General features: G+C 40.3%; 1 protein-coding gene across 1 annotated transcript in view; it reads left to right on the forward strand.

Moving 5' to 3' along the window:
- LMBRD1 (LMBR1 domain containing 1) overlaps nucleotides 1-23,527 on the forward strand; it is a 120,387-nt gene that overhangs the window by 40,611 nt on the left and 56,249 nt on the right. Inside the window, exons 5-7 of the mRNA XM_036871758.1 lie at nucleotides 1,042-1,109; nucleotides 14,015-14,103; nucleotides 16,546-16,619. Of these exons, the coding sequence (XP_036727653.1) occupies nucleotides 1,042-1,109; nucleotides 14,015-14,103; nucleotides 16,546-16,619 (231 nt within the window). The remainder of the gene's footprint in view (nucleotides 1-1,041; nucleotides 1,110-14,014; nucleotides 14,104-16,545; nucleotides 16,620-23,527) is intronic.

Consider the following 23,527-nt stretch of genomic DNA (forward strand, 5'->3'; position numbering starts at 1 on the left):
TAGGAATTTGTTTTATACCTTGTTTTTGTTTTGTATTTAAATACAGAAATACATTCACTCAAAAGCCAGCATTATGCATAGCCGTGTTTATTAAAACCTTAAAGCATTTGCATTAAGATCATGAGCAGAGTACTTCAACAGTATTTTAAATGATTCCCAGAGTGGTAATCAGTGCAATTTGTTAGAGAAAAAAAATAGTATGCTGAAATATTTATAAAGAAAGTCGAATTATTGTTTGCAGATACTATGTAACTCTACATTTGAAAACCCACGGTATGTAAGGTAAAGTGGCTGGTCACCAGTTTACTGTTGAAAACTGAATGAGATAAATGCTTTCTCTTCTCTTCTCTTCACTTCCTCTAAAGCACATCTTCCCCATCCCTTTTGGTTGACCCTCCTTACCTTTACTTTAGATATTTGTGAATAAGAATTCATCATATAAAGCATAAAGTTAATTTCTTTTTTTTTTTTTTAATGATACCATCATCCGTCTCATGAAACTTATTTGTTTATTTATTTATTTATTATTTTTTGGCCTTGCCTCATGGGATCTTATATAATAAGTATATATAAATATATGTTTTATATATGAGATATACAAACATATGTAAATTAAATATTTATTGTAATTATTAATTATTACTTAACCCATTTTGGTGAATTGGGGTAGGGGCATTGTGGATTCTGAATGCTCCCTGTTTTGAGAAATATTTTATTAAATATTGTGGTAATTTTACTAAAGTAAATTAATTACTATTAATTCTCCCATTGGAGAGTTAATTATGCTTTAGGTGTTCTGCTTTTCACAAGGTCTAACCATTGAAAAGATTTTAAAAATCTAGTGTAGTTTGATAGATACTTAAGATGTGGTATATACGTTGTTTTCTTTAAATTTTAAGATTTGTTTTTCAACAAGGGGAGCTTTACACAGTTGAATATAAATGTGCATAGGATATGAAAGTGCTGTTACACTATAGCTGAGAATATTTTATATTTTAAAAGTCTTACTAAATGGAATATTTTTTCTCCCTTGACATCTAGCAAATTAAAACGGCATTCAAGTATACTTTCGGATTTGTTGTGATTTGTGCACTACTTCTTTTAGTTGGGTAAGTCTTGATTTTTGTTTTCCTGAAAATGGAAATAGCATTATTTTAACAATAATAATAATAATAATAAAGACTCATTCATAAAAGTCTAGGAAAGAAAATTAAGAAAATCTAAAAAAGAAGAACAAAGTACTACCTTTTATATCACCAACAAACAATAACCATAATTAACCTTTTTTTCTACAATGCTCTGTCTAGACATTTTTTATGTGCTCAAATACATGCGGAAAGCCCCTTCTCCCACATAACCTTCCATGTTGTAATTTTACACAAATGTGATTATGTTTTATGGGATTCTTGGTAATCCACTGGTTGACATCTCTTCAGTATAGTGAATGTATATCCATCAATTTTGTCTGTATTGCATTTCCTTCTTAGGATACAACAACTTATTTGATCTTCTAGTGATGACTACTTTGATTCTTACGATGTTAGCAGTTTTTCCATTTTTATAAACAACACTTTGATGAAAAATCCTTGTCTGGATATCTTTTCAGATTTGATGCATCAGTCTTTAAATCTTTGAATTAAACTTTGTCAATGAGTTCGTTCTTAATTCTTCTTCCATAAGTTTTTATAAAGTAATGGCAATAAAATTTTGCACATTTTTTATACATTTAAAGTTTTCTTTTTGGAAAACATTTGTCCCTGTTAATGGAAGACATTTATCTTTGTTAAAATAGATCTTGATAATTTTGTTTTTTATGTTAGGAAATATATGAGGTGCTAATAAGTTTTTTAAAGTTTCTGCTTGTAATTTGGTCTCAGAATTTTCAATAAATAAAAAAAATTTTTCAGATACAATTTGTGGTGGGAATAAAATTGGTCAATAACTTTTTGTAGTTCTAGGAGTTCTTAGAATGCATATGTTCTATAGTCAAAGTATATTTTTAGGTCCCTTTCTTCCCTTGATAAGTCATGAAAAAGAGTACTTGCTGAAAGGACACATTTTAGTGGTTTTGCTATTTATTTTAGCTCTCAAATATATTTTTTAAAGTCTTTTTTGGCTTTTTAAGTTAAGCCAGATATAGTTAGGTGAATTTGCTTTGTCAGTGTTCAGGTCCCTTATCTGTAAATCTAAATAGAGATCAGCAAACTTTTCTTAAACAGTAGATAGTAAATATTTCAGGTTAGGGGTCCATGTGGCACTGCTCAACTCTCTTGCTGTAGCTCTAATCACAGACAATACGTAAACCAAAGGACATGACTGAGTGCCAGTAAAACTTTACAAACACGGGCAGTCAGTAGTTGGCCAGCTCCTGATTTAGAACATGACTGAGAACCGTCAGTAAAACCACAAATCTTTACAACAGCCAGGATATCTTTCCCAGACAAAAGGGTTCCTGAGGTTTCTTCTGAAATTTTTTGGTTCTTTGCATGGAAAGTCATCTTCAGTCCTAGAGAGTTTACATTTTGTATGATTTTAATAAGCTTTAACTGATTGTCTACATAATATTTATTTATTTAGAAGCAGTGCATTAAAAGTGAAGCAAACAGCTCCTTGCAAATCCACTAATAACGAGAAGTGACGGTTTGACCAGATATTTTGAACAATAAAATATTCACTTATTTTCCAAATACTTACTGTGTTCCTGATGTGTTCCAGATACTGTACAAGGCGCTGGGGAAACAGCGATTAATAGAAAAGACAGTTCCTTCTTCTCACGGAGTGTACGTTCAGTAGGGGTTAGGGGAGCGGATGAAGAAAATAGTTTGTGTTGGGGGCGTGACATTTTCGGGGAAGGCACTGCTGAGGAGGTAGGGTGAGAAGACACTTGAAGGAGGTGCAGGAGCCGTGAACACATGTGGAGGGAAGAGCGTTGCAGTCAGAGCAAAAGCAGGTAGACAGCCCCGAAGCAGGAGAGCGTCTGGCACGTTCGAGACAAAGTGAGGAAAGCAGGGCGGCTGGAGTGGAGGGGCGGAGGCGGGAGTAGCTGAAGGTGCGGTTAGAGGGGCCGGAGCTGCCGAACCGAGCGGGGCATCGGGGGCCGTTGCCAGGACTCTGGCCTTTATTCTCCAGGAGTGGGAAGCTGTGCTGGGGGTCTGGGCTTGGAGTGACATGATGGACATTTTGCAGAGATCTCCGGGTGGTGTTTTGAGGGTTGACTTTGCGGGGTGTAAGGCGGGAGACATGAGGTCTGTTCAGTAACCCAGGCAAGACAGGATGGCAGCGGCAGTGGCTGGATCCTGCCTGTCTTTTGGGGAGAGAGCCGGCAGGATCTTCTCAGGTCAGGTACGGGGGGTACGAGAGAGAAAGGCATGGAGGACACACCTGGAGTTAGCCCAGCTGCGGAGTCTGAGGGGCACTTCTCTCACTTTTGAAACCAACCGCAAGCTTTGGGGGGGTTCCTAAAACCACCCTCTGCTTTGATAATTCTCTAGAAGGATTCACAGAACTCACCAAAAGCAGTTATATACCATCTATTACAGGTAAAGAATACAGACTAAAATCAACCTTTTAAGAGATGCATAGGACAGAGTCTGGGAAGATTGCAGATGTGAAGCGTGTGTTGTCCTCGGGACGCATTCTCCTTCTGGCTTCCATGTCTGACGACGTGCGTGGAGTACAGGTTTCCCCTGCCATCCAAAAGTAGACGGTTCCTATGAAACCTTTCCTGAGCTGAGAAGGCGTAAAGGGAAGAAGCAGTGACCTTAGGACACATCTTGCTCACGGACGCGCAAGATAAATGGGGTAAAGCACAGATGCCCACAAAGGTCAGAGCTGTGGTGGCTGATGGCTGAGATGCAGAGCGTGGTCCCCGGGAAGGAGCCTGGTGGGGCCGCGCGCTCTGCTCTGGGCGCAACGCACGCCGCCTCTGCAGCAGCTCACTCCGGAACCAGCACTGACGTCGTCTCTGCTTTTTGTCTTTTTCGTAAAAGTGACGATCCTTCAGATTCCTTTTGGTTAGTGTGAAAATAGGTGCTAATGTAGGTCTTTAGTAAAAGTGAAGTGGTATAAAGCGGACGTTCAGAAAGCTGGGGGGATACTTGTATTGCCAGCCAGGGAGGCTCGCTTGAGCCCTGGTGCCTGGTGTTTTTATTGAGACCCTCTCACGCAGGCGTGTCTGAGTGACTGACCGCCCGCCTGGTTCTGTCAACCCCCGCTGATGCCACTGGCCCAAAGCCCCACCCTAACCACATGTTGGTCTTTCTGGCCACCACCTAAGGTTGGGTGTGACCATCCCCTGTCCTAAACACAGACACTCCTATCAGGTCTGACACGGACGACGTCCCGGAATCACGGGGAAAAGTCAGACCTCGTTTGGGGGCAAGGCCGAATTCTTTACCACGCAGGAAGGGTGAAGTTGTCATCCACGGGCACGTCGGAAGGAGGAGCCGCTTTGGAGAGGGGGCGTCAAGCTCAGCTTGCTTCACGGTTAAGTCTTAGGAACGCTCAGGAGAAGGTTCGGGGTAAGCCGTCAGATCAGGCGTTAGGACACTCAAGTTTTAGTCTCTGCTCTGTTCCAGTAACAACACCCAATGAAGAAAATGAGCCTTATCCTGTGTAAAGTGTGGGCAGTAAGCTGAATGACTGCTGTGCGGTACTCCCTGTGTCACCTCCTGCCTTTCTTAGAACCGGGACCCTGTTTTGGTGGAATTGATGGCGTTGGCTGTCAGGGGGGTAACAGGAGAGCAGGAAGGGCGTCCAAAGCACTCAGGCAGTGGGAGGCTCCGGTCAGGGGGGAAGGACGTTTCCTCCGTGGTTCTGAGAGGGATAAGAATGAAAAGAGTTCCAGGTAGGTGCATAGGTTTGATGGGCAAATGAAGGAGTTCCTCTCTGATCGCCTTTATTTTCTCCTCCGTATTTGAGGTGAAGGCATCTGCCCAGGACACTGATGTAGGGGAGGGTGTGTGGACTCCTCTGTTTCACAAGCCAGCAGTTTGTGACTAAAAGACAAGCAGTGTTTGGTTATCTAGGGCAGTGTTGTTCTCATTACCGTGTGTGAGTATTTGAATGAGGTATATTTAGCTTAAGTGATTGACCGCATTTCCTGAAACTTTCTTGAAGGTGACACATTTCTAGTTTTTGTTAAGTGATGTATTTTTTTCTGATAAAACAGTAGGTAATTTTATGGCAAAAACGTGGTCTAGGTTTAACTAATTCACGCAGCTAACACTTGGAACTCCTGCGGGTTGGGTAGTCTTGGGAATAAGGTTGGAGGGTCGTGATGTTTGTCCTCAAGGTTCACATGGGGAGAGATGCAAATAGATAACCTGAGTTACAATACTTAAGGGCTCTAACAAGAGACGGACGCCAGGTGTTGATGGTGGAGTAGCAGGTTCTGCCTTGCGGAATCAGGTAAGACATAAGAGGAAGTAAACTTGGAATCAAAATTTGATGGAGTGAAAGTTGGGCAGCAGACTAGGAAAAAGGTGAACAGCAGGTGTAATGTACGCTTCACCCCTGAACACATGGGCTTGACCTGTGCAGGTCCACTTACACGTGGGTGTTTCTCAGTAGTAAACAGTACAGTACTGCGTGATTGGTGGAGCTGTGGGTGCTGAGGAACTGTGGACGTGGTGGGACCAGGTCTGGGGGGCCGAGTGTAAGTCGACGCTCAGAGTTTTGACTGCGTGGAGGGTTGGTGCCACTAAGCCCCGTATTGTTCAAGGGTCACCTGTATTAGTCTGCTCACGCTGCCGTGAACAGCAGGTGTTTATCTTCTCACAGTTGTAGAGGCTTGACGTCCTGGTAAGGGAGGACTCTCCTCCTGGCTCAGGGATGGTGTCGTTCTCACCGTGTCCTCACCTGGTCTTTCCTCTGTGCTTCACGGGGGAGAGAGTATCTCCAGGGTCTCCTCTTCTTCTTGTAGGGACGCCAATCCCGTTGGGCTAGGGTCCCACCGTTACGACCTCATTCAACTTTAATTACCTCCCTGAAGGCCCTGTATCCAAATACCATCCCGTTGGGGGTTAGGGCGTCAGCGTGAATTTTGTGAGGACAAGTTCAGTCTATACTCTGTTCTCTGGCCCCCCAAAATTCATGTTCTTCTCACACACAAAATGCATTTACTTCATCCCAACAAGCCCCCAAAGTCTTAACCCAGCATCCAGTCTGAGTCCTAAGTCTCATCTAAACATCATCTAGATCAGGTGTGGGTGAGACTGATTCCTCCTGAGTCAGAATTCTTCCCCAGCAGTGAATCTGTGCGACTGGACAAGTTATGTGCTTCCAAGATACAAGGTGGGACAGGCATAGGATAGGCATTTCCATTCTAAAAGGGAGAAATTGGAAAGAAAAAGTGATGGGAGCCAAGCAGGTTCAAAACCTAGCAAGGCAAATTCCCTCAGACCTTAAGGCTCAAGAGTAAGCATCTTGGAAAAAGTGATGGGAGCCAAGCAGGTTCAAAACCTAGCAAGGCAAATTCCCTCAGACCTTAAGTCTCAAGAGTAAGCATCTTGGAAAAAGTGATGGGAGCCAAGCAGGTTGAAAACCTAGCAAGGCAAATTCGCTCAGACCTTAAGGCTCAAGAGTAAGCATCTTGGAAAAAGTGATGGGAGCCAAGCAGGTTGAAAACCTAGCAAGGCAAATTCGCTCAGACCTTAAGGCTCAAGAGTAAGCATCTTGGAAAAAGTGATGGGAGCCAAGCAGGTTGAAAACCTAGCAAGGCAAATTCGCTCAGACCTTAAGGCTCAAGAGTAAGCATCTTGGAAAAAGTGATGGGAGCCAAGCAGGTTGAAAACCTAGCGAGGCAAATTCGCTCAGACCTTAAGGCTCAAGAGTAAGCATCTTGGAAAAAGTGATGGGAGCCAAGCAGGTTGAAAACCTAGCAAGGCAAATTCGCTCAGACCTTAAGGCTCAAGAGTAAGCATCTTGGAAAAAGTGATGGGAGCCAAGCAGGTTGAAAACCTAGCAAGGCAAATTTGCTCAGACCTTAAGGCTCAAGAGTAAGCATCTTGGAAAAAGTGATGGGAGCCAAGCAGGTTGAAAACCTAGCAAGGCAAATTTGCTCAGACCTTAAGGCTCAAGAGTAAGCATCTTGGAAAAAGTGATGGGAGGCAAGCAGGTTCAAAACCTAGCAAGGCAAATTTGCTCAGACCTTAAGGCTCAAGAGTAAGCATCTTGGAAAAAGTGATGGGAGCCAAGCAGGTTGAAAACCTAGCAAGGCAAATTCGCTCAGACCTTAAGGCTCAAGAGTAAGCATCTTGGAAAAAGTGATGGGAGCCAAGCAGGTTGAAAACCTAGCAAGGCAAATTCCCTCAGACCTTAAGGCTCAAGAGTAAGCATCTTGGAAAAAGTGATGGGAGCCAAGCAGGTTGAAAACCTAGCAAGACAAATTCCCTCAGACCTTAAGGCTCAAGAGTAAGCATCGTGGAAAAAGTGATGGGAGCCAAGCAGGTTGAAAACCTAGCAAGGCAAATTCGCTCAGACCTTAAGGCTCAAGAGTAAGCATCTTGGAAAAAGTGATGGGAGCCAAGCAGGTTGAAAACCTAGCAAGGCAAATTCCCTCAGACCTTAAGGCTCCAGAGTAAGCATCTTGGAAAAAGTGATGGGAGCCAAGCAGGTTGAAAACCTAGCAAGGCAAATTCCCTCAGACCTTAAGGCACCAGAGTAAGCATCTTGGAAAAAGTGATGGGAGCCAAGCAGGTTGAAAACCTAGCAAGGCAAATTCGCTCAGACCTTAAGGCTCAAGAGTAAGCATCTTGGAAAAAGTGATGGGAGCCAAGCAGGTTCAAAACCTAGCAAGGCAAATTCCCTCAGACCTTAAGGCTCAAGAGTAAGCATCTTGGAAAAAGTGATGGGAGCCAAGCAGGTTCAAAACCTAGCGAGGCAAATTCGCTCAGACCTTAAGGCTCAAGAGTAAGCATCTTGGAAAAAGTGATGGGAGCCAAGCAGGTTCAAAACCTAGCGAGGCAAATTCGCTCAGACCTTAAGGCTCAAGAGTAAGCATCTTGGAAAAAGTGATGGGAGCCAAGCAGGTTCAAAACCTAGCGAGGCAAATTCGCTCAGACCTTAAGGCTCAAGAGTAAGCATCTTGGAAAAAGTGATGGGAGCCAAGCAGGTTCAAAACCTAGCGAGGCAAATTCGCTCAGACCTTAAGGCTCAAGAGTAAGCATCTTGGAGAAAGTGATGGGAGCCAAGCAGGTTGAAAACCTAGCAAGGCAAATTCGCTCAGACCTTAAGGCTCAAGAGTAAGCATCTTGGAAAAAGTGATGGGAGCCAAGCAGGTTGAAAACCTAGCAAGGCAAATTCCCTCAGACCTTAAGGCTCAAGAGTAAGCATCTTGGAAAAAGTGATGGGAGCCAAGCAGGTTGAAAACCTAGCAAGGCAAATTCCCTCAGACCTTAAGGCTCAAGAGTAAGCATCGTGGAAAAAGTGATGGGAGCCAAGCAGGTTCAAAACCTAGCAAGGCAAATTCGCTCAGACCTTAAGGCTCAAGAGTAAGCATCTTGGAAAAAGTGATGGGAGCCAAGCAGGTTGAAAACCTAGCAAGGCAAATTCGCTCAGACCTTAAGGCTCAAGAGTAAGCATCTTGGAAAAAGTGATGGGAGCCAAGCAGGTTGAAAACCTAGGAAGGCAAATTCGCTCAGACCTTAAGGCTCAAGAGTAAGCATCTTGGAAAAAGTGATGGGAGCCAAGCAGGTTGAAACCCTAGCAAGGCAAATTCCCTCAGACCTTAAGGCTCAAGAGTAAGCATCTTGGAAAAAGTGATGGGAGCCAAGCAGGTTCAAAACCTAGCAAGGCAACTTCGCTCAGACCTTAAGGCTCAAGAGTAAGCATCTTGGAAAAAGTGATGGGAGCCAAGCAGGTTGAAAACCTAGCAAGGCAAATTCGCTCAGACCTTAAGGCTAAAGAGTAAGCATCTTGGAAAAAGTGATGGGAGCCAAGCAGGTTGAAAACCTAGCAAGGCAAATTCGCTCAGACCTTAAGGCTCAAGAGTAAGCATCTTGGAAAAAGTGATGGGAGCCAAGCAGGTTGAAAACCTAGCAAGGCAAATTCCCTCAGACCTTAAGGCTCAAGAGTAAGCATCTTGGAAAAAGTGATGGGAGCCAAGCAGGTTGAAAACCTAGCAAGGCAAATTCCCTCAGACCTTAAGGCTCAAGAGTAAGCATCTTGGAAAAAGTGATGGGAGCCAAGCAGGTTGAAAACCTAGCAAGGCAAATTCCCTCAGACCTTAAGGCTCAAGAGTAAGCATTGTGGAAAAAGTGATGGGAGCCAAGCAGGTTGAAAACCTAGCAAGGCAAATTCCCTCAGACCTTAAGGCTCAAGAGTAAGCATCTTGGAAAAAGTGATGGGAGCCAAGCAGGTTCAAAACCTAGCGAGGCAAATTCCCTCAGACCTTAAGGCTCAAGAGTAAGCATCGTGGATGGACGCTCTGCCCTGCAGGCCCCCGAGGGGCAGGTCACTGCCGTGGCCCTAGGCAGCGGCCCTGCCCCCTTGATTCTGGGTGTGGGTCCTGCCCCCTTGACTCTGCAGCAGCTCCCTCGCAGCCAAAGCTGAGCGGAGGGCGGGGGGTACCCTATCCTCTGAAATTGAGGAGGAAACAGCCTTGCCCCCTTGGGGCAGTAGAAATGGCATCCCTGGTGATAACTGAATTGCCTTTGGGGTCATTCTTGGGTTTTCTTGAAGGATAAAGCATGTTCTCAGCGAAATAAGTATCACCCTGTCCTGTAGAATCCCCAGAGTCTCATAGCCTCCCTTTATTTTGTCTCATCTCTGTTCCCTTAGTTCCAGCTGGCCGTGTCTCTGCTAGTGTCGCCCTGTCTCTACTCCTGTCTTCTGCTGAGATCGCCGATGAAATCCATGGTTTCCACCCACACTGATCTCCTTGCCAGATGGTGGCTCAGCCACACTCTTGGAACATCCTTTCTCACTTTTTGCAGTGTGGATAGGCTGCTTCCTTTCTGCTTAACCTATCTCTCTGCTCTCTCCCTTTACTATAAATGGTAAGGAGAAACCACCCAGCTTCTTCCAGCACTTTGCTTGGAATTCTCCTCAGCTAAATAAATATCCCATTTTATCTCTTGCAGGTTCTGCCTTCCATAAAACACTACAAAACAATTCAACCAAGCTCTCTGTCGCTTTCTAATCAGGATCTCCTTCCTTTCAGTTGCCATTGACATGTTCTGCATTTCCAGCTGAGAGCTCCCCAGAATGACCTTTAGTGTCCATATTTCTACCAGCATTCCATTCATGGTGATGTATGTCTTCTCCAAGATGATAGAAGTGTTCTCTATGGCGCTCCTCTTTTCTTGCTGAGTCCTCAACAGAATTGCCTTTAACATTCACATTTTTATCAATAGCCCCTTCAAGGCAGCTTAGGCTTTTTCTGGCATGCAACCTCAAAACTCTTTAGGCCTCTCCCTATCACTGGGTACCAAAGTCACATGCACATTTTTAAGGTATTTGTTACAAAGTAGCAACCCGCTTCAGGGTACCAAAATCTGTATTAGTCTACTTGTGCTACCTTAACAAAATACCGCAGGCTGGCTAGCTTAAACAGTGGACACTTGTTTTCTCACAGTTCTGGAGGCTAGAAGTCTACAGTCAAGGTGTCAGTGAGTTTGGTTTCTGGTGGGAGCTCTCTCCTTGGCTTGTGGATGGTCACCTTCTCACGGTGTCCTCACACGGCCTGTCCTCTCTGCTGGCGGCGGGGAGAGAGAGCCCTGGTGTCTCTTCCTCTTCTTACAAGGACACCAATCCCATCGGATCAGAGCCTCACCCTTAGGGCCTTATTCAACCTTAATTACCTTACGAAGGCCCTGTATCCAAGTACCGTTCCCATTGGGGGTTAGCACTTCAACATAGTAGTTTTGGGAGGAGGGGACACGGTTGAGTCTATAACATATGGTAACTGAGAGACTGAAGTTAGCATGGAATAGTTAAAGAATGATATAAAAAGTACAATGTAAATTTAATCCTCCCTCCCTCGGTACAAAAAAGAAAAATGTAAGATGTGACATTTCAAGTGTTTGCGGTGGCAAGTGACAGACCATGACCTTAGCCACATAGGTGGACTCTGGGTCTTACTTAGAGTGTTTAAGACGTTGCGTTTTATCCTGCTGAGCAGCTGAAAGGCAGGGCAGATGTGTATGTGTTGGTGTGTGAACGCGGGAAAGCAAATACGTGTGAATTGGTCATAACACTGAAGGACGCGTCAGAAGGGGCATTTGGGAGTTGGTCAGGGAGTGAGATATAAATGGTAACTGGGAAGGCCACTTAGTGGCCACTGTTGTAGTTCAGGTGAGAGGTGAGGGCCTGAACTAGAGTAGTTACGGAGAGCAGAGGGGAAGACACAGGCTATTTGGAAGATAAATAGGACTTGGCATTTGAGTGTAGGAGGTGAAAATCTTATTTTCAGTTCTGCTGAATTCAATATTTCAATTCCGTATCCACTGAAATTCATTAGCCTTTCCTTTGTCTCTTCCTGAAGAGATAATCTGTATTAAGCTAATTCACTCAGTCAGATGGGATGTAAAATATTTTTTCTAAGCAGTTTTACTATTGTTAAGAGCCTAAGGGAAATTTATAATCTCACGAGATTCCGGTTCTTATCTTGATCTAGCATTGTGTGTCTTTGAAAGCTGAGGTTCTCTGTATCCAGTTTTTTGAGAGGGACTGAGATGAAGAAAGTATCTGTACCTTTCTACCACGCAACTCCCATTACACTCTCGGTTACTTGAGGACCGTCACCATTTGGTAAAGGCCTGAGAATCTTATAACTGCTGCCTCCCCTTCAAAATGACTCTGGCTGTGGTCCAGGCTCGTCTGGCTGAAGCGGCCTCTGCATCTGTTAGCAGGTGCTCCCGGCAGGTCTTTGTCTTCGGGGCTGGTATTTGGCCCTGAACATTGCTTGGGCCCTTCTGGTCGTTAAAAGGTTGAAATGCTCCACCTTCCTGAGTCTCTTACCTCACCCTCGGCCCAGTCAAAGGGTAAAGCCCGGGTTAGCAGGGTCTTCAGGACCAAGGCCAGCGTCCGTTGATTGGTTAATGCCTTTGCCATATTGGTTGTTAAATGTTTTGAGTATTATTGCCCAGGACATATAGACATCTTTAGTTGTAACTCGTTTGAATTCTGCTTATGGATGTTACTCTTAGCTTATGAGAAGGCATTTTATGTCTGTTTCTTGGATTCTACAGCGCTGGTGGCCAGGGGGCTGAGGAAGCTGCTTTGGGTTTGTGCTTTTGCCGCTCTAGCTGTACCTAAAATAACAGTGCTGAGATGTCAGCACTCTGCTGATTGCTTCAGAATAAGTATTTTCCCGAAGTCGTTCTGGCCGTAGTTTGGGCCATTTAACCTTTTATTATTATTATTATTATTATTATTTTAATTTTTTGGTCAAGTCAAGTTTCCTCTGGTGTTATTCTTCATTAAATATTTGAACTGCTCAAGAGCCCTGCTCAGCCGCTAGAACATGAAAGTGTCAAGATCGAGAGAGCTAATTGCTTTTCTTCTACCTCTGGACAGAACGTCTGATTACCTAAAACTGACATAGATACTGAATGTTCTAAGTAGGAATGCTAGTTTTAGGTATTTGTGACACGTATTTCTATTTTAATAGACTTTAGATGATATTTTATACAACATAGAAGTTTTTCCCCATATTCACAGAAGTGGTTATTCCAACTAACAAGTTCAAAATATACTTTTCAAAAAAAAAATATATATATATATATCTGGAAAAAACTGTTCAAATAAAATAGAGGGCTATTACATAGGTAGTTTTTTCTTGCTTGATTTATATTTTTGTTTCAATGCTAATATATAAGTTAATAGCATTATAGAAGTATAATATGCAAGAGTTTGTTTTTTGATTCCACCCTCTGCTTTTATTTAATTGTTTTTGATTTTATAACCAGGGCAGCAGATAATGAGCTCTTTACATTTATTGCTCTATCCCTGTGAGTAATCACTTTTCTTTCTAAAAGTAGTGAGAAGTAAATCTCCAAGATTGAGAAGAGTGTAGTAAACTGATGTCAGTGCAAATAGTTAGAAATTTAAATAACCTCATGACATGTCTGATGATTCATCTTTTTATAAGAATAAAAAGTATCGGTAGTACCAAGGAGTAAAGGTTTTTGAAATTTTTAAAAATTAGAATAATTACTTTGTTTTACTTACATTATCCAGGCAGGTACTTTAATATATAATAGGTGAACTCATGCAGTATTTCTTCATCACAAAAAAGGATAGATGTTACTGCTTTGCTTACAATTAAAATTAGGTTGGAAAGGAGGTAATATTAGAGTTACTTCTTACATTCCTATTTGATCCTCCGTATACACAATCTAAGGGATACTGAGCCCTCTCCTTTAATCTATTCTTGCTTCTGAGCTAGATAATAAAGCGCCTTTCTGTCTGTCTGTCTGTCTCTCTCTTTCTCTCAGCTGTCGATTGAAAAATAAATAGAAACTACTTACTTTCATTATGTATATTAGGTAGAATCTTGAAGGATACAGAAAAATACTAAGAAGAAAGTAAAAAAGCACCCCTGATTCTACAATGAGATATTTACTGCTAATTCTGGTGTATTTCCTTTCTGTTCTTTTTTATGCATATAAATATACTGAAATCATTACTTAATATTTATATTCTGTTCTCCTGATTTAACGAAGGAATTCTTAACCTGCTTTGTGCTGTGGACCTTTTTGACCATCTTGAGCCTATGGCTCCTTCTCAAAATAGTTTTAAATGCAAAAAATAAAATACACAGGATTACAAAGGAAAGTAATTATACTGAATACAGTAATTAAACCATTAAAACAAATTTGTGATATGGTAAACACATAGATAAGCAACTTCTCACACCTCTCTGTACTTGGTGCAGATTTGATTTGCTCATTCTTTTGGGGGGAAAGTTGATCTTGGTTTAAAAAATTACTAAAAATTGAGTTTCAGGTCATTTCCTTTTATTTGACCTTTTGTCCTTAAAACCATTAAAGAGTTATTTTCTCCTTCATAGTGCTTTTGTTCCATTGAATCTTCCCGATAACAAAAATTCTACAGAGTGGGAAAAGGTGAAGTTCCTGTTTGAAGAACTTGGAAGTAGTCGTAAGTATTCTTTTAAAAAATAAAGTCCGTAATAATTCATATTTCATGACTCTTGCAACTTTTTTCATAAGTAGTCTATTTTTACACTGTTAAAAATTTAACTTCATAATTCTTTTAACCTGTGGTTAAAAGGATGTTAGACAAATTAGGAACTTTGTGTTACTGAGACTTCTAGCTGTCTAGCTGTTCTATAGCCCAGTCTCTTGACTTCTTCATAAAATTACCATGTTGAAAAGACAGTGTAATCTTCAAAGTATTTTAGCGGTAAAGGTCTTATAATTTCTATGTGGTCTTTAATTCACTTAGGATAATATAGAATAATATGTTAAAGAAATGTGCTAGATATATTGGTGTTTATTTTTAATTTTTAAATGAGAGAACCGTATATTGCTATTTGATCATGATTAAGTAATCTTTTTGTGGAATATAAATACAGAGGTTTTATGTGGATGAAATAATAGTTTATTATAAATTTACCTCACCAGAAGATCTAAGTTTTCCTCCTCTTAATCAACATGACCTTGGTTTTTAGAGAGGAACTAAAAAGCAGGTTTAGGAAGTTAGCTTAAGAAAGTTGCCTAATCATCGAAAAATATAGTTGGTGTTAGAAGCTGATATCAAATAAGAATGTGTATTTTATTACTTAGAATTTCATGTGCCTTTGAACTATTTTCAAAGAAAGCTAGAGAACTTATTTTATAAACATTATGCTGAAAATTCGTATTGCTTTTGTATTTATTCTTTTTATTAGGTACTGTACATTCTTTGAACAGCACTTTCTCTTTACCCAGTTACAATATTAAATGATGGTTAAATTAGGTCTTGGAGTCTTTGCTGTACAACTTCTTAATTTTCTTGCTTTCCACTTAAGATTTCATCTTGTAAATTGTGGTCCATTAATATCTTGCTGATACCAGCAAGAATACGGATAGCGGGTCTGGCATATACTGATACTGCATGTCAGGATTTATGTACCTGAGCCTGTTGCTGAGAAATAAATTGCTTCTTTTCCTGCAGTTAACTCCTTCAGGTCTCTTTAGTAACTACTCTTCTGCCCTAAACATTATTCTATCAGTTTTGCTAGTCTTTGAGTGTTAGCATAACTTGAATCAGTGATTATAATAGGTAACATTACTGTACTTGCTGTAATCTCCTTAGTCTTAACATTTAAAAAACCTCACATCTTAAACACCATATTTTAGAGTACATTTTGCTTATCACTATTAGTAATATCAACTTTTTGATTAGCCAGATATCTTAGCAGAACACTCCACTTTATCAATTCTAAGATGCATATTTTTATACATTTTCATATCTCTGATTTTGTGATGTATTTTGTAAGTGGAGGTACCTTAAAATTGCTATCAGCCAAATGCCAGACCTCTCCTAGTTGTATGAATACTTTCTGTTGATACTTCTAGTAAGATCAAGAAAGTAACAGCACCAATGGTCTTTGATTTAATAAAATGTAGTATTACAGTTAAAAAAATTAAGGCTTAAAAATTTGTCTTTAATAGTTTCTGAACTTGTTAATAATATGCTCTCTCTAAGTGTTATTTTAAAACTGAGATGTGAGTTTTAATAAGATGGGTCATTCTATTATTATTTAAGATTGATACATTAAATTAATTTAAAAATTATGTTTGGTTCCACAGTACCTGCATTTAAACTAGATCAATACAGGTCCAATAGAACCTGTATTAAAACTAGAACAATTAGTATTACTCCAATTTAAGAATATTCAAATTTGCATATTTCGTTGTATTATCTGGTATGTTTATTTGAAAGCGTCACTCTCACTACTCACTCATTGGCCTTCCTTTAAAAAGTTTCCTAAATCTAACTTGTTAGCATTGTATTCCCATTTTGGTATTATGTTTGAATCTATTTTCTGTTTGTTTGCTTCTCCCCCCCTCACTAAGGGAGCATGCTAGCACCTTTCAAGTTAAAGAGGGAAGTAAACTCTTTACGATTTTAGTTCTAGGCTGTGTTTTAAAAACTTACTTGAAATTTAAGAACAGAGGAACTAGGGGTTTGAGTGGAGGGGGAAGACAGGGTCAAGGTCAGTGGCATTCCCATCATGTTATTTCTCGAGGGCTGCCTTTGAGCAAGGCCAGGGCATTTTTTTGGCCAACTTTTGAGCATCTGGTATTTTGCTGATTTCCTTTTAGGCTCAATAATTTGGCAGTAATTTCCCTCTTTAATTTTAAGAGGTGAAAGAAAGAAAGTCTTAGCCTGAAAGATCTTTAACAAATCCATTTATGAAGAGCTATTTAAAAACTCCTTTCCACTTGGAGTTAGCACTTCAAGGATGGGGTAATGCATACTGGGTTTATTCCTTTGGAATGTGTAAGAAACCCAATTTTTATATTCCTGTTGATTTGTTGAATATAAACATTTGAATAGCTGTACATTTTTAACAGTGTTTTTCTTCTTTTGCAGATGGTTTAGCTGCCTTGTCGTTTTCCATTAGTTCTCTGACCTTGATTGGAATGTTGGCAGCTATAATCTACACAGTAAGTATAATGGTAATAATTGAGTTAAAATTAAAGAATCACTTTATGATGCAATTTTGTTACCTTATTGGTATATTCAATTTAGCTCTGTTTTCCTTTTTAATATCTAGTACTTTCTTCATTTTTCTTGAGAGGAGGGTAGATTTTTAACTACTTGGTCATAATCATTTTATCTGTATTTGTGAATTTTAATATTCAGAAACAAACTTTATAACTTGTGAACCTTGAAGTGGTTATATACTATGCAATAATAGACTTAGTGATTTATAAGCATATTAGAACTCTGAACCATAGATCAGTACCTGTTATGGATTCAGTAGATTTATCCTATATGGGGATATAGGGCTTTTAAAATCAGATATTTTACATCACTTGATATATCTCTAGTATAAAGAATCTAATCTTATACTCTCAGAGACTTTGATTTTTTTTTTTCTGGTCTCTCTGGGAATGGTACGATATGACTTATAATAGCCTGACAAACTTGCATGCAGAGTGCTTTTTGAGTTTTTTGCTCAAATTACAGAGGAAAAGCCAGTAAAAATGCTTCTTACTTGCCTCCCAAAAGAGAGTTGTGCAGGAAGCTTTAAATTATATGGAACCTTTTTCAGATTAATGGAGTTTATGTTTAGAGCATTCTTGATTGATGCAAAGATGAAAAATGCTGGTTATAAAGAAAACATTTTGGGTATTGTTCCAGTGTCTCCCTTTAAACATAAAAGAAATGGGCTATTAGTGTGATAGCAGAATCTGGTTTTGTTGCATAATCATTCAAGTGTCATAATGTATAATAAAAGAAGTCTAAAATCATGCATTTTAGTATCTTTCAGGTGCTTCAGTATTCAGTTTTATTATTCATTGCCATTTTTGCTTTTTTCATGTATTACTACACAAGGAATGTATCGGTGGGTAACTATCTTCCCATCTCAGAGAATATGTATACTACATGTGAATTGTCTTTCAGGAAACATTCACAAGTTAATAACACATTAGGAGTTAGACCTGGACTCTAATTGCTATTCTGTGACTGATTTGTTATGCTGATCTTGGGTTTGTCTTTTACCCTTCCTGGGTCAGTGTTTTCCCCATTAGATAGGAATAAAAAAATGCCTCTTAGGGATTTTTGAAGGTCAAACGATACTTTTTGTAAAAGTGCTTCGAGAAGTATAGGGAGATGAGGATATAACAGTCAATGAAAGGTGAGTCAGGAGAAAGGAACAGAAAAAGAGGAAACCAACATGTAAGGTCATCCTCAGGAACCAGGAAGAGTCTGCGATTTTACCCTGCTTGTAGCTTGTAGTCTGCTACAGTTCCATGGATGCTGGTCAAAGGTGCAAGACTTCTGGTCAGAGAAGAACTTTCTGTTGCGCAGCAATGGCAGCAGCCACGGGAGCGCGTTGTCTTGCACCCATTTCCTGAGTCCCGACTCCCATGGGGCGACATGAAGAGCACCCATCGAGACTGTCACAGAGCTGAGGACCCTTGAGTGTAGGGAAGCTGAGTCTTTATTAACGGACAGGAAACGTGCCTGCTCTCGCTCCAGAGGAATACTGTCTTTGTCTTCCCAGGCTATTTGCTGCACAAACATTCTTGAAAAGATAGTACAGGAAAAAAAGGGCAGTTAGTGCCCGGCTTGCAAGATGTGCAGAAATGAGAGACCCACGGAGAGTTGTCTTCTGACGGCCAAGTGGCGCTCGCACAGCGCCGTGTAGGGGACAGACAGTAGTGGCAGGTCGGGATTAGCTTCTCTGACCTTGGAGCAGAGACCCGAGTGAGGGGGAAGGACAGCCGGCCGCGAGGGCAGGTGAGGGCAGAAGGCCTGGGGTGGGCACCCGGTGCTGTGCTCAGACAGTCAGCAGGAGGCAAGCTGGCGTGTGGGAGCTCAGGCAACTGGGGAGCCTGGCGAGCCTGGGTGGGAGGCAGCCACGGGGCGTGTTCTGAAGCTCCTCATGGGCCCTCGTTAGGGTTTGGAATTCATTCGGACTGAGATTAGAAGCTACTGGAGGGTTCTAAATGGAAAGTAATAGGATCTGACTGGCATTTTAACAGTATTACTCTGGTGGGTCTGAATTCAGTAAGCTCTAGGGCTGATGAGTGGGAGTGGGAAAAATGTGTGAAGTTGTTAAAACTCTTTGAAAGAGAGCTTCCCTGTAGGAGCGATATTGTAAAGATAAATATTTCAAACTAATATAGTGTATATTCAAATGGAAACTGTGAAAATTATCATTTATGCAATGAAACCAAATATAATAATCATACTGACTTAGTTAAGATAGCCTTAGAAGAGCTTTACTTTTTCTAGAATGCAGAGGGCTGGGCTGAAGGCCATTGATAAAACAATCAGAGGATCTGATGGCGGGAACCAGAAAGACACGATACTGAGTAGGTAGGAGGGGCCACCAAAGGCCTGAGCCCAAGGGGGAGGGTCCAGTGTCATAGGCACCAGGTGAGACTGCCTAGGGGTTACCTACCTAGGAGTTACCGTGTGCGTTTTTTTTAAGTAGCATAAGCAGTACCGTTATGATCCTTGGGGGAGAGGCTTAAATGTGGGTCCCTTTTAAGTCCATGGGTCTCTTGAACTACTTTCCCATCTAAAGTGGGAGTAATATTTAATAAGGTTGTGAGGATTTAATTAAACAATTCATCAAGTCTTGGAATCTGTTGGCCACTCAAATCAGTAATCACTAGGAGCTCAAACTGTGGAATATTCAGTTTCATGTGGTTCAAGCTATAGATTCCACCGCTTTCCTCTCACAGTGAAAGTAAACCAGGTGTTAACAGCAGTTGTGTCATGGTCAGTGAGAATGTGGATTATGGAAAGGTAAATAAGTCCAAGAGACATTCCCAGTCGGATGGTGGTTACTCTTGGGGGTGTGGATAGACAGATAAACATCATCTAAATAGCACTACAAAATGTGCTCAGAACTGGGCGGAAGAATGTTTTGCTACCAAACCGTAGTCGCGCCAGTTTTACTACCTAGGTGGGGTAGAGAAGACCCCGGTTAAGGGGGAGCGTGGTATGCATAGCTGAAGACTAGCCATGAGTGTGAGTCTTTATGTAATATGTAATTTCTGAATCCTAGCTTCCCCATCTGAAAAATGGGCCAATAATACTTATTCAGACTTTATTAAAAAATAGTTGAAAATCAACTGCTTACTGATAAGTGGTTTTATTATTGGTAGGTGGCTAATGGTACTAATTATCATATTTGCTTGTGAAAGCAAAGTTTTCTCCTAAGTAGTTAGGGAAAACTCAAGAATTGGAGCAGAACATGAATGAGGGTATAATAGATATGCATGGGGAATAGAAGAGGTTTAATTTTACTATGTACCAAAAGTGGGAAGTTAATGCTTAGAGTACTTTGACCCTGAGTACAAGGAATTAATTATTAAAGGTAAGATTATGTCTGTTATTGAATCTGTAGCTATTAGTATTGAGACTACAGAAGTTTTTGTAATGTATGTGTCATTTGAATGTGAATTTCTTAGGTATGCGTTGTTGTTTAGTTTAGAAACTAGTTGATTATTTAAATTTTACCAAGATTATATCCACTGTACCACATCTCAAGGAATAGCCAAATAATTGGGCACTCAGTTTTAGGAGAAGAATGTCAAATGACATGTTATCTTGCCTGTTGTTTTCAGTTTAACTTGAAAGGGGATCTGCTACATTTTAAATTAAAAACAAACAAACAAACCTCTAGACACAGATATTTATGCAGACATTTTAATTTTTTGGTGCCACCAAGTGGGGAAATGTTGAATAGTGCTATTTTCATACAAAATGTATCTTACGGAGCACTGAAGTGCCTATAAAGACAGTGACTACTGAACTTTTTATTATGTACACTTATCAGTAAAAAAATTGAACATGTCTTCCAGGAGTTTATGAATTATATATATATTTATGCTAATCAATATAAATTTACTATAAATGTAGACCAATGTATTAAAGAAAACCAGAGTGCTAAATTAAGGATTTGAAAATAGAAATAAATAGAGCAGTGGTTCTCAATAATCTTTGAAGACAGAACTCTACTTTAAAAATTAAATTTCTCGGCCTTCTATGTGATAGTATGCTTCATTGAGTCTGTGACCTGATTTGCAAGATGCTCCTTATGTACCACTGTAAGGAAAAGGCCCTGCCCATGCTCTCTAATCATTCATACTTTTTGTTTTACATTAATGAGAGAAGTGTTTTAGTCTTACCTACATAAAAAAAAAAGTCATATCACTCTTCTGCATACAAGATAAGGAAAATATAAGTGCAATAAGTTGTAAAGGTATTCCTAAAACTTCACATTTGGAATGTGAGTCTTCTGAATCACTTTTTTGAATAGGCTGTTCATGTCCGTGTTTCACTCTACAGGGTTGTTTTATGCGATCAAGAGAACTGAGGCTAACGGCTCTTCTTGGGTGCTCCATTCTTGTCTCCGGGATTTTCTTTGAAGCTGCTAGCACACCTGTTGTGTAAATTTAAGCTGTTTTTGTTGTTGTTTTGTTGTTGTTTCTTCTTTTGCTACCTAAGTAGCAAAGTACAGAATGTCTTCTACTTTGGGCATCTTCCTTTCTTAAGCTTACAAAGCCTTTGACTGTTGCTTTGCAAGAAAATACAGAATCATGCTCATTGTTCCGGTTAACTTTTGCTTCACTGCTTGCTCCTTTGTTCTGTCTTTCCTTACACATTAACTTTTTGCTTCGATGTCAAATCGTAGTACTATCTTATAAGACGTGGTAAGTGGCAGTTAAACTCAAGAGTTGTACCAAGAACGCAGGTCACTCCACTGGAGAAGTAACTATAATGTAACCAGCTGTGACCAAGTTTGTGAATGTGCAGGTAATGACAACTACGTCATGACTTCTGCCTAGCCAGTGTTTGTAAGATGCATCCGAATTTCACTGATGTTAAATGTGAAAAAATATATGTATATTTTAGAATCAATGAATATTTAAAAGGGAAATCTTCATTGAATACATGTTTAGTGAGTTGTTTCATTAGTCATGACAGCATCCGTGTCCTTGAATAATAGGTGTTATAAGTATATGCAGGACATATATTCAGTTTACAGGCAGTGCTTGGCGTTGACCTTTCTAATCCAAGGCTAATAGGTTGGAAACTCATCCTTCACAGAAGAGAGAGGTGCAGGGAAAAGTGCTGTTCTTACAGGGGCAAGAAGGTATTAGAAATGTTTGTAGTTTGCATATATTCTTTTAAAACATTTGGCTTTTAAAATACAGGTGGTGATTTATTCTTGGAAGTTGAAACAAATAAAATTGGAAGCAATTATGGCTGACCTGGAAGCATTTTAAATGATATGATCTCTTTAGCCTTGTTGATTTTCTGGTAATTCACTAGAGGGCAGTAGTAAGCAATAAAAGTTTTGTGTTTCTGAAAAATGATAGCCTTCATACATGTTTTTCAAAGGAATCTGAGGTTAAATTCAAAAGATTGTTGTTTAAAGATCTTAAAGTTGTAGTGATTAAATATTTTGTATAATGTGTTATGTCAAGTTTATCATAATCTAAATATTATACTTAAATTTCCTGATAATCATTGAAATTTAAACATGCAATCCAAAAATAAGCTAAAAGCTAGGTAACCAAAACAATGATTACTTTCTTTTACTTGTTCTCTTCAGACAATTAATAATTCACAAAAAGATGTTGTATTCTGGTCCCATGTTACCACAAGGTGTTACCAAGGATGAATTTTTATTTTCTAAAATTTTTACTTTAAGCTATTTTTTATTTATTTATTTATTTTTAACATCTTTATTGGAGTATAATTGCTTTACAATGGTGTGTTAGTTTCTGCTTTATAACAAAGTGAACCAGTTATACATATACATATGTTCCCATATCGCTTCCCTCTTGCATCTCCCTCCCTCCCACCCTCCCTATCCCACCCCTCTAGGTGGTCACAAATCACTGAGCTGATCTCCCTGTGCTATGCAGCTGCTTCCCACTATAAGCTATTTATTTAAGCTATAGGAATTCAGTTTAACTCTTCGAATAAATGTGTAAATTCCATGTAAGGAAATAAGTTCATGTGAATAAAGGGCACTGACAAAATTTGTTTTGTTTGAATATTATTTTCTTAGAGAAGTTGTTTTATTAATTGAACACGTTTGTTCTTGGAATAAAGGTAGGTAAAAGAAGAATTGAGACCTAGTCCTCACATACCAAACAGTCTACTGCAGTTATTACTAGTCTGGCTGAGAAATCTATATTGTTACGAACTTTCCACATGATTCTGATTAGCTAAGTTTGGCAGATCTAGTGATTAAAACAGACATGCAGACAAATAATGTTAATGTCCAGTGTTCTGTACTATAGTTGAGTTATAAGCAAGGCACATTTACAAATCAAGGAAGGTTTCTCAGATGCGGTGTAGTTAAGCTGAGCCCTGAAGGGCACTGGGCTGGGCTACTGAGGTCGGGTGAGAGGTGGGCGTTCCAGGTGAGGCACTGCATATACGCAGGTGTGGATGCGGAAACTGCAGTGACTGAGGAGCAGTGAACCGCTTGGAGGCATGAGGTTGGGTGGCAGGGATCAGGTCACGAAGGGCTTCGTAGGCCAGGATTAGATAGTGGCGTCTATTCACAAGACCAGTAATTGTACCTCTCATTGGAAAAAAAAAATTGTAAAGCGACATTTTCAAACAGTCGTTCGTGAAATTCTGATACATACAAAAAGAGGTGAACAGAGTAGGGTGGCTCTGGCCAAAGCAGCAGCAGACCGACCCTCCCTGGCCCCCTGCCTTCTTGCCTCCTGTGTGGTCCTGACGGCCCCGAGGTAGAGTCCTGGGGACTCCCGCCAGAGCACTTGGTCCTGGGGAATCTCAGTGGATGCGAATCAGAGGAATGGCATAATCTGACCTGAGGGTTAGAGCAAGATCACTTTGGAAA

The sequence above is a fragment of the Balaenoptera musculus genome, chromosome 12 (genome assembly GCF_009873245.2).
Source record: "Balaenoptera musculus isolate JJ_BM4_2016_0621 chromosome 12, mBalMus1.pri.v3, whole genome shotgun sequence".
Classification (NCBI taxonomy): Eukaryota; Metazoa; Chordata; class Mammalia; order Artiodactyla; family Balaenopteridae; genus Balaenoptera; species Balaenoptera musculus.